The sequence below is a fragment of the Glossina fuscipes genome, unplaced genomic scaffold (genome assembly GCF_014805625.2).
Source record: "Glossina fuscipes isolate IAEA_lab_2018 unplaced genomic scaffold, Yale_Gfus_2 28, whole genome shotgun sequence".
Lineage (NCBI taxonomy): Eukaryota > Metazoa > Arthropoda > Insecta > Diptera > Glossinidae > Glossina > Glossina fuscipes.
In genome coordinates, this window is record NW_023998423.1 from 17,194,277 (window position 1) to 17,210,946 (window position 16,670).

Genomic DNA, 16,670 nt, shown 5'->3' on the forward strand with positions numbered 1-16,670 from the left:
TTTCGATTTTCTTATGATGATGACGTCTTTTCGAAAATCAACAAAGATTTATTAGTTCAATTAAAGTGAGACCATATCTGTTTTACGTATTACATTTGCTAATGCCGCCCTTCAATTTGGAATTTGATCGGATTTTAATCAATCTTTCATACAAGTTTGAAAAAATAATTCACTTTTACTGCCTATAAATTCAATGCTTTTTATATAGTTGGTAGCAAGCTATATAAGCTTTATTCGCGCAGATTTGTCGCGTTTTATAATTTGATTATCATGAAAAAGTTTTTGCCCTTTTTTTTTTTTTTTCTTTTTCTTATTATTAGATAAAAGCAAAGCTTTGATTTATTCGCATTATAGATAGATTAGACATTATCAAATTCAATTTCAACACTTATTGGTTAAAATCTTTTCAATTCTAAGGAGTTTATTTTTGGCTGCCCACCTTGGCAGCTGCGAATATTTGTGCACAAGTGAAATTTAAAGTTGAGTTATAGACAATAAAAACAAAAGTATATGAAAAAAGAGAAAAATGACTACGGAATCAAATAAAGGTAATAGAAATGGAAAAGCCAAAGGCAAGCAATTTCTTTTGAAACTTAAATACTCTCCAAAATCTGAATGATACGTTGTCCTCGTTTAACTTTTTATCGCAACTTTACTATGAAACTATAGCAAGAAAGGGTAAAGTTTCCTATTTCAATACGGAATAGAAAATGCATACAAGTTTCGGAATTTTTTCAACGTTTTAATGAACACTTGTGTTCAATCTTGACGCCTTACATTACATCTTTCACATAAGTGAACAATAGCGCGTCTTATGAAAAATTCGAATGGTTCTGTGCCATTAAGATATCAAAGTGCGAAGTGAGTGAAAGAATAATTTGCGAGAGTTTTGCGGCTATAAGTTCTTAGACTATCATCATTTCAATGCGGATGGAAAGAGGAATACGCGTAACTACATTTTTCATGCATAGACCAAAGATTGAATCCTTTCCACAGGAGAAGTGCAGTCGAACAACACAGTGATAATCGACAAATGCGATTTTACTTGCGCTATACGCTACTGTATAAATCACATCCAAAAAGGCAAGGCGAAGAGTTCCACTTTTGGTTCAACGGTTTCCTTACTAAATAGAACTGATGCAATCGGCAGATTGGCAGATAGCTTATCAATAATTAATTAATTATATGCACGAGTAATTCTGTGTGGTGAACAGTGTATGTTGTCGTTTGTAAATAATTTTCAAACATATGAGATGAGTCATTAACAGGCATTTGCCACATACATGAGTAGATAAGAGTCGCTACCATCAAATCGATGTTCAGGTGTTTACATCTCACCGCGGTTTGATGATCAAACATGATTGCCGCTACAGCAACTAATGCTGCGTACAGGCATAACACTTATCTATCGGATTCTCACTCGATCTACTGGGGTCAGTTTCTCACCCCCCATCTCTTTGTCTTTCCCCATTTCTTTTTTATCCATCATCATTTTCGTGTTACACATATATATATATGTGTGAGGGTACATCCCTCGCATGGTCAGTCGTAGAAACAAAACTTGCTAGTCAGGCTACTTTATGAAAAATTGGGTGCCTCTGGCCTTTGATTTCGAGAACACAATGCGCAATTTTGCACAGCCAGCAAAATAAAGTCGCAAAGTTCTGTGCGGAACGTTCCTAATAAAGTCGAAATTTGAAACCTTAAGGGAAAACCTTGTATTGCCGCGAATCGGGATGAAACATATAAGATTATGTGAAAATATTGTCGTCATCGCAGATAGCACATGTGTTCTTTACCTTATGGAATCTAAACAACACCCATAGGACCTCTACTTTTTTGGTTATTGTGGTTTTAGTTAAATTTTAAGTAGTCGAGCGATTGAGTTAGTGTTAGTTATTTTCAAACGTCGCCATGTGAGAGTTTCGTCTATTTCGAATTCTGCCAAGGGTTAGTACGAGCCTAATATTTCATTCGAAAACTAATATTTATGATTGTGATAATTTTTAATGCTTTCGGAAAGCAAGATATCTGCAAAATATTTAGCATTCTTGCTTTGTGGGATTTCACTATCATTTATTTGTTTTGTTTAATTACACGCTACACCACTTGTGCTAGAAAGTGTATTAAGATTGTGTATATGACATCCAAAAGGGATTGAAATAGACCCGTCTTTTATCCTATTGGTCCTTTCAGAATAGTTTTCTAAATCTATGTAAGCTTTTCCGTCCGTCTGTCGGTCTGTCTGCCTTGTTTCCCTGTGTTCCGGCCTACAGGTCGCATTTCCGAAATATTTTGAGCAAATTTACTGAAATACTGCCGTGTTTTGGCCCGAGGACAAATGCTATTGACAATGGTTCGAATCGAATCGCTTACCACTAACACCTTACCTTGAAAAGTGAAGATATATGGATAACTGAAGAGTGATGCGCGCTGTGCCTCAGCATAATGTTTTTAACTGTTTTTAGTTTAAATTATTTTTAACTGGCTTTCTTTTATCTTTCATAATTGTTTTTATTTTTTTTTATTTTTTTAATTCTAGTTCCCGTTTTGGGTCAAAGGCATCTACAAATCTTGTTATTGTTTCTTTCGATTACCGTTAATTTTATCGCCAAATTTAATGCGGGTGTCTCAGTAGTGGCCATGACCAATGCCGACACTACCAATCCAGATTTTCCGGTAAATTAAAATCAAAAGAATTTATGTATGAAAAATGTTCTATAAATTGATCTTTTCGGTTTACCTAAAGGAATACGATTGGAATGAAATGGAAAAATCTTTCATATTGTCGAGTTTCTTCTGGGGCTATTTTGTTACGCAATTTCCGGGCGGTTATCTTTGTCGTCGTTTCGGTGCTAAGCTAACTATGTTCGTTTCGACATTGGGTTCGGCTTTGTTTGCGCTACTCATTCCTTTGACAGTTGACTGGGGTGGTTGGCAGATTTATTGTGGTATGTGTGTGTGAAATAAGAAATTCCATATATAAGAAAATTTCTCTGCATTTTTCTAATGGTTTCACTAATTCTTTTAATGATTCCCTTTATTATTTATATATTAATTTAATTATTTATTTTTTTAATACTTTATTAATTGAGTGCTTATGTGTGTGTGTGTGTATTTTTTGTTTGTTTCATTATTTATCCATTTATTTATTTTTTATTTAATTCTTGACTTGTTTCTTTATTATTCATTTATTTACGTATTTACCTGTTTATATATATATATTATTTATTTCTTTTTATTAAGTTATTTATTTCTTAATCTTTATTTTTCTTAGAATCTTCTTCTTTATTATTATATTTACATTATAAGTATACGTTAATTTATATTATTACATTTAAATAACAAACGCATCGCAAAATAAGCCTTACACTGGGGTAATTCCGTTACAATAACAACAATAATAATAATAATAATAAATATAAGAGAAAAATTGCAGTCGCCTATGGTTGAATAGTTTGTACTCACTATCTTTGTCTTGAAAACTTTTAAGGCAAAAATTGAATTTTGGTGCTTTAAGGTGGGCGTGACCGATTTTTTCCATTTGCATAGATACATTCTAGGATCACCAATAGAATTTTGCCGGAAATTTTAATCGTTTTATCTATTTTTATATATACGAAAGTTGAGCTTTCAAACGGACAGAATGTTGAATTGACAGACATGCTTATATCGATTCAGAATTTGACACTGACCAAGAACACCTACACTTTATAGGATTTTTGAAGATTTCCTCTGGATGTTGAAAACGGTTTGACGAATTCTTCGCATTCATCGCATTCTTCGCTGATGGGTACACTAGTCATAACAATATTAACAACATATAACAACAACAAGCATGAAAATTATATTCGATCATGATGATCATGGGCGCAGCTGATTTTTCCTATTTTCAGAATAAAAGTGAAAATTTATATGGTGTATGTGTTGTACTTTACGACTAACAAGCAAAAAGCCCGAGAAAGGAAAAGTGTTCACAGTCTGCGTTACGTAGGCGTGTGGACATGTTGTAGGCGTGTCCCTTTCAAATTTACTTGCAATCTTATAGGCGATTGGGAACGGGACAAGCTTGACATCGGAGATTACACAGACGGACAGATGGACATCTGCACATGTTTAAATCGATTTAGAATTTCATGCTGATCAAGAATATATATAATTTGTGAGGACCGTGAAGCTTTCTTCTGCGTATTCCCAACGTTTTGACAAAACGAATCATTCTTCGGGGATGGGTATAACAATAGTAAAAATAAAAAAGATCAATTATAATAATAATAATAATAATAATAACATAAAATTTGGTTCAAAAACACGCTTCAAATTAATATTTTTATTCAAAAAAATCCACGCTTTTAAAAAATATTTATATATATGTTTTATGTTGCCCAAATTTAGTTTTAGAATTGGAAATATCCACGGTTGAACGCCCTACACTATTTTATAAAAAGAAGGTCTTATATAGTGGGCCGATTCGAACCGTTTTCAATAGTGTTCATCCTTGGACCAAAACATGTCTGTCTACCAAATTTCATCAAAGTTTCTTGAAAATAACGACCTGTAAATCGAAAGGAAGAAAACAAGACGAACCAAAGGACAGACACGCTTACATCAAAACAAAAAGTGACTCTGAATCGGTATAATAAAATCTGGATCTACCTTAAGTCCCTCTGGGTGTTGCATACATCCTCTAAAACTTAATATATCCTTGTACCACAACTGGCTTATGGCATAAAGACTTATTTTAATGCGCTTTATACGCACTTTATTAAAGGTCCAATACAATCCATCAAGAAATTATAACAAGTGTGTTATTATTTGTTATCTTTGTTTGTTTTCACAAAACTTGTTGTGGCGCAAAAAGAATTTTTTTATATATTTTAATGAAATTTGCATATTTTTTTAAATTTCCTTTTATTAAATCCTTGCAGGTATACGTGTATGTCAGGGCTTATTTCAAGGTCTTTTGTTTCCGTGTATACATGCTCATCTGGCGGCGTGGTGCCCTGTGCAGGAACGCAATCGTTTGGGTGCTCTTGCTAATACGGGCATAGAATGTGGCACTGTATTGGCGATGTTCTTGGGCGGCATAATAGCAGCTTCTAGCATGGGCTGGCCTGGTATATCTTATGTTTCATGTGCCTTAGGGGTGGCCTGGTGTATAGTATGGCTGATATTCTCTGCCAATACACCCTCAGAGTCGAAATTTATATCGGCGCCAGAACTGGCTTATATAGAGAGCTCGAAGAATGCTGAAAGGAATATGACGAATGATAGTGGCACGAAACCTGCACGTATACCGGTGCCTTGGAAAGCTATCATGGCTTCATGGCCTTTTTGGGCCCTGTTGGTGGCACGTTCTTCTCAATCTTGGGGATTTTCTACATTACAAGCGGAAATACCCTCTTATATGAATGGGGTCTTAGGCATGGACATGAAATCGAATGCATTCTTTTCGGCTTTACCTTACTTCGTCATGTGGTGCATGTCCTATGTTTATCTGATATTAGCCGATGTCCTCCTACAACGGAAACTTCTTTCGCTAAACGCTTTAAGGAAAACTTTCAATAGTTTGGCATTTTGGGTGCCAGCTATTGGTTTAATAGCTGTCGGATTTGTAAATGAGAATCAACGAACTTTAGCTATAGCGTTAATGACGGCTAATGTAGGCATTAATGCTGGCTCGACTATAGGTAGTGCCTTAAACACTATCGACTTATCGCCAAATCATGCCGGTATACTTATGGGTATTGTAAATACTTCCGCTAATGTAATACCAATTTTAACACCATTGTTGGTAGGTCTTATAGTGAAAAACGAGGTAAGCTTTGCACATGAAATAAGTTAAAGACATTGTTCAATCTCTGTGTTTTTTTTTTCGCAATTTCAGGATGATCGTACCGAGTGGCAAATTGTTTTTGTGATATCAGCTTTAGTTTTCGGTTTAGGTAATTTATTCTTTATTGTTTTCGGATCGACACAATTGCAACCTTGGGATGATGAGAATTATCTGAAATCAGCGTCAAATAAGCCAAATGAAACAAATGAAGAAGACTGTCCCACAAGTAGTGTACAGTTGAGCAAAAGATATTGAATTAGTTTATAAGTTTTTTTAAGTTAAAAATGAAACCGAAAATGCAAGTTTAATATTAAAATTTAAGCGGCAGGTCCGTTAGAACTAAATAAAATTTATTAAGTGAAAATGATTTTTAAAAGAATTTGTTCATATTATTTCTTTCAAATTTCGATAGAATCTTAGAAAGGTTTGTATCTAGAATGTCATATGCCATGGAAGGACCAGACATTTATATATTTGTTAATGGAAAGTGTTTAGCTTTTCTAATGGGATTTTCTGATAAAGCTACCAGTTAGTTACTGCCTTAAGAGACTTAATAAACAAGTTTGTTGCTTTCAAATATTTGGCAATAAAAACAATTAAAACATATAAGAAAATTATAATCGGTTGCCACTGGGTCTTGTATACCCATATCCGCTATTCTATTCGAGATAGGAAAAAAAGAAAATATATCAATTTGCTTACTCTATATTATACGGTATTTTTTAAATTTGGAATGCATCTAAGCATGTCCCTCTGTTCGTTTGTCCATCTGTCCGTCTTCTCAATCGGGTAGTATTCTCCTGTTGAAGAGAAGGAAGTAACCCAAACTTTTAAATGGACATGTCGACAACACCCTCACGCCCATGTGCCACGTGGCGTTCTATTTTGAAAATAGAAAAAATCAGCCGTGTCCACTCCACATTGTAGGGGATGAAAATTTAGTTCTTTTACTTTTTGTCTTTTTTACGAAAACAATGATGGTTATAAAAGATTCGGTGGCGACCGAATATTATTTTCTTACTTGTTTTTTCTTTAACGATTGTGCGATTTATGGTCTTTACATCTTCTATTATTAGTAGTGTTGTTACTGTTATGATTATTATTATTGTGGTTGTTGTTCTTATCATTATTATCATTATTATATTCTTCTATATATAGCATAATCGGTCGAAGTGGCAATTGGTTTTCCTAACAGCCGCTCTTGTGCTTTTTCTGGAATATGTGATATGGGATTCGGGCAAAACTCAAACTTGAGATATTGACACTTTGTGTTAAAAAAAGGAAAGGAAGAAGAACAACACTGACAGTGATAGAAATAACAAATGAATACTTAATTAGACCTAAGTCGAAGAATTTAGAAACAGCAAAGGTTTGCGTCTAGAATATAATATGCGATAGAAAGCCCAAGCATTAACATAGTTTTTAAGACAAAGTGTTAAGCTTTTCTAACGGCATTTTTTAATAAAGCTACCAGTTAGTTACTTACTTAGTTAGCTAAGAGACTTAAGAGATTTTATAAACAAGTTTGTTGCTTCTAAGTATTTAGCAATAAAAACAATCAAAAAAAAAAAAAGGTTTTATTTATTAATCGACTGTTGTTAATCTTTTGTCGACATATTTTAGATAAGAGGGCTTTAAATTTTTTAATAAGAAATGTAATTGTTTATCTCACTTATTAGTTTACGTTTATCTCTCATTGAAAACGTTTCGTTCAATAGAAAAAATTCTAAGAAATAAAACATGAATAAAATTATTTGATTTTGCATAAAATAATTTAAAAAATATTAAAAAATTTCATTGTCTTTAATAATGGCTGAGGTGACAAACAACATTAACAACATCAATAGCAATAATGACAATAATAAAGGTAGAGAACTGGAACAAAACAACAGTTGTTTACTAGTTGTAAGCGAGCAAAAATTATTTTTTGAATTCGTTTTTATTCGCGTCCAAGAAAAACAATCGGTTAATTATGATTAGCCTCATAAAGTTATAGACTGATAATGAAATTTAATCAATGGCATTTATTATGGCGTTTTCAAATCAGCTCTAGAGCTTTCTCTTTTCATGAAGCACCTTTTGCTGCTAAAACGTCAAACGATGTCTGCTAAAAAGTGATCGTGACGAAACAATTGCTTAACCTATCTGCTCCCTCTTTCTCGAATTTTTTCTGATCATCGACGTCTTACACGTGATTCGTCAAATGAAAAAAAAAAATCATCATGTAATTGTCAAAAGGTACGGTTCATCAATATTAAAGATAAGCCAAAGGGTCCTTCATGTTTAGAACTATGCAAGTATATTACAACATTTTCAATTTAAAAATTCAAAAATTCTTCTTCAAACCGAAAATTCTTTGGCTATAGTAAAAACCGTAAAGCTAATCCGAGCACAAGATAAAATTAGTTTATGTTTCTTGCTTAAATATGCCGGGCGATGCGATATCCTTACATTTTCTTATCAATATATATGTGGAGTGTTAAATAATTTCTGAAGGATCTTACGCTATATTAATAGCAATTACTGCACCTTTTTATTAAAATATTCCAGTTTCTAAATAATCGCTGCTTATAGATCCTCGGTTGAAAACGCAAATTTTTTGGATTTGAAAATTTGCAACGACGATCTCAAGCTTACCACGCTGTGTCTTTCAAGCCGCGGTGGTATAGAATGATTCCTAAATAATATTTGTGAAATTAATTGATTATCGAAGTTATCGAGCCCGATATTTTCGTATTCTTCGTGCATTAATTGCTTTGCGTTTATTTTCAGTGCCCACCTTTGGTATGCGTTACGTTCAAGCTTTGTTGATTTTCCTAAATATTGTTGTGATTTATATAAGTCGGTTTAACGTTGGTATAGCAGTGGTAGCCATGACAAATGCTGAAACTACAAATCCCAATTTTCCGGTAAGTCTCACATAAAACTACCTACTGAGTAAATGTTTTTTTCAAATATTTTTTTTCGACTATGTCTTACAGGAGTTTGATTGGTCTGAAAAAGAGATGTCTTTCATTATATCCAGCTTTTATTGGACATACGTTTTAACACAGTTTCCTGGTGGACCGGTGTGCAAACGTTTTGGTGCTAAGGCAACTATGCTAGTCTGTACCTTATGCTCGGCTATATTAAGTGCTTTGTTGCCCTGGAGTGTTCTAAAAGGTGATTGGAAGGCTTATTGTGCGGTACGCTTACTTCAGGGTTTATTTCAGGGCATGTTATTTCCTTGCATACATGAACACTTGGCTAAGTGGTCACCGCCGCATGAAAGAAATCGTTTAGGAGCACTTAGTCATACAGGCATTGAGTGCGGTTCTGTTTTGGCTTTGGGTGTAAGCGGTCTTATTGCCGAAAGCCCTTTAGGATGGCCAGGTATATCTTATGTATCCGCTGGTCTTTGTTTCGCTTGGTGTATTTTGTGGTACGTATTTGCGGCTAATAATGCAACGGAATCGAAATTTATAACACACAGAGAAATGAAATATATTGAAACATCTTTAGCCCGTTCGGAAGATTTTCATAAAAAGAAAATTCCAACACCTTGGAAGGCTATAGTATGCTCTGTACCTGTCGCCGCAATGCTAACAGCTAAGTGTGCAGAAGGTTGGGGTCTATCCATAATGCAATCTCAAATCCCGTCATATATGAATGGTGTCCTAAACATGGCGATTAAAAGTAATGCACTATTTTCCGCTTTACCTTTTCTGGCCATGTGGTGTATGTCGTATGTGTACCTAATAGCTGCTGATATAATGCAAAGAAAAAAGGGATTGAGTTTAACGAGCATACGTAGAATAACTAACTCATGTGCTTTTTGGATATCGGCTGTGGCTTTAGTAGGAATAGGTTTTCTCGATGAAGGCCAGAAACCATGGGCTATTGCAATAATGACCGTGGCAGTGGGTGTTAATAGTGGATGTACAATTGGATGTATTTTAAATCCCCTCGATTTATCACCTAATCATGCTGGCATACTAATGGGTATCAGTAATGCCTTTGGTAATTTAATGCCTCTTATAACACCATTGGTAGTGGGGGTTATCGTTAGTGATACCGTAAGTTCTTGGAATTATTATTATTATTACCGTTATCATCGTTATATTCTTTTGTATATAGCATAATCGGTCGGAATGGCAATTGGTATTCCTAATCGCTGCCATTATATTTTTTGTGGGTAACACGATTTACATAATATGGGGTACGGCCGAAACTCAACCATGGGATGCTGAAGACTTTTTATTAAAAAAGGATTTGGAAAGCAATAGTAAAAGTGATAAAAATGCAAAATGAAAATTTAATAAAATCAATATGAAAATCTAATAACCTTGCGACAGAAATTTATGAATTTTCCCAGGATAAGATATCAGATATCAGCAAATGAAGCTATTTGGCGTACCAAGAAAAGGGCGTCATCATCAAAAGTGTAAGGCATAAATAGGGTTGGTCGGCCCGAGAATATAAGTGAAGCGATTTTATTACCTCTATATTGTCAATCAATCCATCTCTCTGTGCACTCAAAATTATCAAATTCGATACTAAAAAAAAAAACAAGTAAGAAAATTAAATTCGTTCGGAAACGAATCTTTTACACTGTATCCTTTACCTTATCTTAAAAAAGACAAAAGAAGTAAAATAACTAAATTTTCATGCTCTATACTATGGAGTGCATAGAGCTGATTTTTTTCTATCTTCAGAATAAAAGTTTTTATCGTATAGGCATGTGGTCGTTGTAGGCGTCAATACCTACCTACCTGCGAGAAATTCTAATATTTTTGCCTAATTTAAAGTCCATTGCTGTCATGAGAATCTTTACAAAGGACATTCTACAAACGAACAGACGAACAACCGAACAAACGGGCTTGCTTCAACCGACTCAGAATTTAAGGCTTTGTGGAGACTCTGAAGCTTTCTTCTGGGTGTTGCAACCGTTTTAACGAAATGAATATATTTGTCAGCTTTCGGTAATGGGTGTAAAAATGATGTAGAAAATGGTTCAGATCGGATTATGTTTTCGACCGTTTCCCATATAACGCCTTATTTTTAAAAGTCGCTATACGAATAATTGTAGGGGATGTAGGGCAATTAATAATGCGCCAGGGCCCACTATAGTGTTGTTACTTGTTCACAATTGTAGATGTTAAATAATGTATTTTATTTTATTATAAGCAATGATCGGTGGGAGAATATTTTTTTGAATTAGTCTTACGTTAAATGCCGTAGAAGCAAAAAAGCGTCAGTTCCTAAAATGTTACGTTTTATAAAACTTTGGATTATATGAAGATAGTTAATAGTCGTGTGCAGCAATGAAATATACGTACGTATGTATGATGTACACGTGAGCTTTGGCAGAAGATATAAACAAATATACAATAATTGCCGAAGTCAATAAGAAATTAGGCAGCGACTATCAAAAACTTCTTGGCGACCGTGTATGAACTCATAAAAATATTAAATGTGATTTATGGTCAACGCGAAGTGGGGAAAGGTTCGCAATGGTCTTCGTTTCAAGTCTTAATGCATCGAGTGAATATAAAAAGTGATAAACAACCATTTCTAATAAATCGTTTAAAATTAGTGGACGTTCTTTAGTAGCGGACTAATGAATTCATCAAAAACGATTTGAAAATTAGAAAATGATAAATATATTGAATTAGAAAAGCAAGAAAGAAAAATCTCGAACGAATACATTTATGAAAACAATTCAAATTATTTTAGTGGATAAAAGTGAAGTTAAATTATTTCGGTAAAAAAAATTAAAATAAAAATTAAATTTGCAGTTAAATCGAAAAAGTGAAAAGGAAAAATAAAACATAAACAACAATAAAAAATAATAAATTGTTTTAATTAAACGCAAATGAACAAATGGAAGCAGTGAAGAGCAAAGGTATTACAAATGTTTATAATGAACTTTTGTGAACGAGTAAATTACCTTAAGTAAGGACGAAAAAAATAATCGATTTATTTCGTCGCAAGTTTTATTTATCAGATAGTCTAAAAAGTATTGAGCTTTCATATACATCATGCTGCAAGTGAGGGCAAACTACAAGACAATCGAAATTAGACCTGAACACCATAAGTGGGTTTTGGATTTCACTGCGATAAGAAAGCAAATTCTTATAGGCTCGTGATAAAACATGTTGTGTTGGTGGAAGTTTGTGATTAATGACGTTTTACCAAATTGCGAACAAAGCGTTAATAAATCACCTACGTCCAATAAGCAGGAAGCTTGCAAACGATTAAAACTTTTATTAGTAGGCTTTGCAAAAATATTTGCTGTCGATCTTTATTTAAGAGCAGCTGTGTTGAAATGTGAAACTGGCCAAATTTTGATCGTTTTGCTAATGACTTCCTAACAAGGAACCGAAGAACAACCGTAACAATTCTGAAAAGATTTTGTTGTCCACGTCACGTCAGTTTCCGTCAAATTTATTGATCTAAACCACTTTCAAACGATCGCCTATCTATATAACAAATTTTTACCTACAAATCATTAAAAATTTTATAGTGAAATGGTCATTGAACCGCATGATACACAATCGGTTTCCTGGTATTGTTTATCAATAGTAATAATATATTTTATTACTTTATATCTTTTTTGTTACTTTTAATTGGAATACTTTTCAGAAGACCTACTCTATGCACCTGTTGCATATTTATTTTTTTTATTATATCACTCATCACTCAGAGCACGGCCATGATTCGTGTAATACGGGAACGGTCGGAAAGAAATGACGAAAGGCAAAGAAATAGGGACGCAGCTGCCGCATAGTGGTTGTGTGCGACCTAAACAAATTCTGACAGACTTGGTAGTCAGTATTCGTATCTACTCAGCTACTCATACGCGGTTAATGAACTAATACATGAATTATTTCACGCTCTGGGAAACATTGTGACACACATAAAGCGCAAATAATGCACACACCAAGTGAAGCTTTGCAGTTCGCTCCTTACTTGAGTTTCTGGAAAAGATTTTGTCAAGCCGCTATTCAGTTCAATTCGCAACTTTAGACATATTGATGACGTTTAGTTCCCTTTCGGTTATGTTCTAACAACAATAGAAAGGCAAAGACTTTTTAATATTTAACTTCTTGTAATAAATTAAATGAAAAATCAACGAACAAACATTTACCTTCAATTAATACCTGTCTACCTGTTTAAATATTAGGAAATTGCAAATGTATATAAATACCTACTCTAATGTATATAAAGATTAGCTATCACAAGGTAATCAATGCATTTAGCAAATGAGTGCAAGAATAAAAAAAATAAAATATATATAAAGCAAAATATAAAAATAAGTCAAGAACGTGCATGGCGTTAATATTCCCATTCCCCTAACCAAAACAAGAATCGCAAATGTATTTAATAATCGTAATTTTTTATTACTTACGATCGTGCAGTGGTAATGGCCCGCTTACGTAAAAATTTCAACTTATCTCGATAAACATCGTTCATTATAAATTGTAAAGGGCCACAGGTTGGAAAATACGAAAAGAAATATTTTGAAATTTGGGGTTTTCTACTCACGCTTGTACGTACGCTTACGATATATCAATGTCTACTTGTAGATGGGGTCGATCCAATTCAATAAAGAATTTATATACAATTGTACCTGACGGCAAGATTAGGACATAGATGCGTAGACAGATAGACGTGTCGGGAACTGGGCGGTTGATCAAAATTATAATTCTTTTACCTGCACTGGCACTCATATCGTAAACTATACGCAATGAAATAAGTAAATTAATATATTTTCACTTTTTGGTGCTATATAAATATTATGGGGTACAAATAAGTTCGTTCGTGTACCTATAGTTATGCTAAAGTGTACACAATATGGTTGCTTGAAGCTTCGAATAAGTTCGGTGCCAAAAAAATTGGAGGAAACTTTGCTTTTTCTGCTTAATTCGAAGGATAGTGCTGCCAGAACCGTACTTGTGATGATGTGTCTCGATATCGAAATCCCAAATAACCGGGAGTGGGCGGACCATCCATGGCGGTTCCATTTGGCTGGGCCGGGAGGATATGGTGTGTGGCAGTTTGGTCCAACCAAATGAAACAATAACTAAGTAGTGCCAACAACAATAATAGACACAGAGCGCGATATGTCAAAAGTCACGATATCGTGAGAGTTCAATATGGAAAACTTCGGTCTCTTGCTTGCTTTAACTCCAATGACGACATCTAATTGCGGGTTCCTTTTGGGGGTTGGCTTAAAAAATGAGGCATTTCGAGAAAATTTTCTAGCACATGGGAAAAAGTGGAAGCTAAACGCTAGACAATATTTTGATTAAACTGTTCATGCATCTGAATCAATACTATAAGCAAATGATAGTCTTCAAAATCATTGATAAATAACTCGATAATGATAGACATCTTTCTGCGCCATATGTAAAATTTTTATTTAAAGTACTAAGCCCAGAAAACATTAGCACTAAATGTATTGCAATATCGTTTATACTTTTAGGTCCTAAGCTGGGTGTGCGTCATTTGCAGACTCTGCTATTATTTTTTGACATCGTTGTCGCATATATGGCTCGTTTAAATGTAGGTGTGGCCGTGGTAGCGATGACCAATGCTGAAACCTCAAATCCTGATTTTCCGGTAAGTGTTGATTTCTGAGTTAATTAAAATTTTTTATAAATTTTTTGCATTCTTTAGGAATTTGATTGGGATGAAAAGCAAATCTCCTACATACTCTCGAGCTTCTTCTGGGGTTATGTCGCTACGCAATTCGTTGGTGGTTCTTTGTGTAAACATTTTGGCACAAAACTGGTGATGACTGTCTCGACATTTGGCTCAGGATTGGGTAGTGCTTTAACACCTTTATGTGTAATGAAAGGTGGTTGGCAAGCGTTTTGTGCAATTCGCGTCGCAACGGGTTTGTTTCAGGGCATGATGTTTCCCTGCATACATCAGCATTTAGCCAAATGGTCTCCACCGGATGAAAGAAATCGTTTGGGTACTCTTAGCCATACGGGCATTGAATGCGGCACAGTTTTGGCTTTAGGTGTTAGTGGTATAATAGCGGAAAGCTCTCTCGGCTGGCCAGGAATATCTTACGTATCGGGTGGCTTGTGTTTTACATGGTGCATATTATGGTGGATATTGGGTGCCAATAACGCCAATGAATCGAAATTTATTAGTAAAACTGAACGAGATTACATTGAGTCTTCTTTAGTAAGAGCAGAAGATTTTCATCAAAAAAAAATTCCTATACCGTGGAAAGCTATATTCACATCGAAACCATTTTTGGCATTATGCGTAACACGCTGTTGCGCCGTCTGGGGCTTATCGACAATGCAACATCAAATTCCTTCTTACATGAACGGTGTCTTGAATATGGAAATCAAAAGCAATGCTTTATTCTCTGCTTTGCCCTTCTTAGCTATGTGGATTCTATCATACGTGTACGCTTTGGCAGCAGAAATCATACAACACAAGCAATGCATTAGTCTGACGGCTTTACGAAAGTGCATTAATACCATGGCGTTTTGGTTACCTGCTATAGGTCTGGTAGGAATTGGTTTCCTAGACGATGATCAGAAAACTTTAGCGATTACTCTAATGACTCTATTGGTGGGCCTTAACAGTGGCACAATTATTGGCTGCACATTAAACACAATCGATTTGTCGCCTAATCACGCTGGCATACTAATGGGTATCGCTAATACGACAGTAAGTTTTATGCCCATTATAACACCTCTTGTGGTTGGCGTAATTGTAACAGATACGGTAAGAAATTGTTTATTGACCTAAGAAAGAAGCAGGAAATATTTAAAAATTATTATTATTTTTATTTTTTTATCATCGATTTAAAAATTACAGCATAGTAGGACTCAATGGCAGTTAGTTTTCCTAATAGCTGCCTCGATATTCTTTGTGGGTAATGTGATTTATCTTATTTGGGGCACAGCTAAAACTCAACCTTGGGATGCGCAAGATTTCTTGGCCACCAAACCCAAATCAAGTTCTGCTAGTAATGATAAGACGAACACAACTTCCTTGGAAAGTAGTGATCATGTAAAAAATAGCTAATAAATTACAAAAATTTAATTCATTTTTTAAAAACAAAAAACAAAAAAAAGGAATACAAAGGAAATATTAATTGCATTTCGCAAAGTAGAGTAACAAAAGTTGGACTCACGGAAAAGTAAAAACTAATTACCTGCATCACTAATAAAAAGGTAAACAAGTCTCGTCTCGTAAGGCTATCACTAGAAGGACCCTTATTTTGGCATCCTCATAAGATTCAAAGCATCGTTCGAGTAAACAATAAATAATCTATTGGAACCAGCTGTAATATCTGCTGACAACAGCGGGGAGCACATGCTAGGTTCGAACTGTAAACATTTCCTGAGCGAGTTTTCCTACATTGAATTGAATTCCTTCACACTAAAAACTCATTGTATCATGACTTTTGGTCTTTTTATTTTTCATATGTTGTTTATATAGGTAGAGGTTTAATTTTCAGTTGGAATGAAAACGGTTTAAGAATAGTAAGTTTATGAAAACGGAAATTTGTTTCACTTAACCATAAATGTGATCGCGGTATGGTTAAGATGCAAATTCTTTAAAGTAAGGAGCACTGTTAAATATTCTACACAAATTCGCTTAGTGCAAGTATCTTATAAACATTAGAATATCTGAAATTCTCGCATGCGAAAGCTTATTTTTTCATGAGAGAAAAGCGGTCTGCAAATCAACCTAAGTAAGCCAAACTTTCATTTATATGCTAAAGTGCTATTCTGTATGGGTTTTCAGCACAAAAAATTAAAAATTAACATTTATTGCGTATTAAATTATAATTTGTAGAAACATTGGTAAAAATGAG

General features: G+C 34.3%; 3 protein-coding genes across 3 annotated transcripts; all 3 read left to right on the forward strand.

Annotated features, from left to right (window-relative positions):
* The first annotated feature begins 462 nt into the window (after positions 1-462).
* Positions 463-6,119, forward strand: LOC119636480 (putative inorganic phosphate cotransporter). Its single transcript, XM_038031839.1, has 5 exons — positions 463-548; positions 2,543-2,679; positions 2,750-2,951; positions 4,929-5,818; positions 5,888-6,119. Exons 1-5 carry the CDS (start codon positions 527-529, stop codon positions 6,089-6,091), a joined length of 1,455 nt encoding a protein of 484 aa, XP_037887767.1. The 5' UTR covers positions 463-526; the 3' UTR covers positions 6,092-6,119.
* A 1,405-nt stretch (positions 6,120-7,524) lies between these two features.
* LOC119636382 (putative inorganic phosphate cotransporter) lies at positions 7,525-10,126 on the forward strand. Its single transcript, XM_038031697.1, has 4 exons — positions 7,525-7,703; positions 8,609-8,745; positions 8,818-9,891; positions 9,953-10,126. Exons 1-4 carry the CDS (start codon positions 7,646-7,648, stop codon positions 10,124-10,126), a joined length of 1,443 nt encoding a protein of 480 aa, XP_037887625.1. The 5' UTR covers positions 7,525-7,645.
* A 1,230-nt stretch (positions 10,127-11,356) lies between these two features.
* On the forward strand, positions 11,357-15,883 carry LOC119636640 (putative inorganic phosphate cotransporter). Its single transcript, XM_038032130.1, has 4 exons — positions 11,357-11,720; positions 14,304-14,440; positions 14,498-15,571; positions 15,665-15,883. Exons 1-4 carry the CDS (start codon positions 11,699-11,701, stop codon positions 15,872-15,874), a joined length of 1,443 nt encoding a protein of 480 aa, XP_037888058.1. The 5' UTR covers positions 11,357-11,698; the 3' UTR covers positions 15,875-15,883.
* Positions 15,884-16,670: the final 787 nt, after the last annotated feature.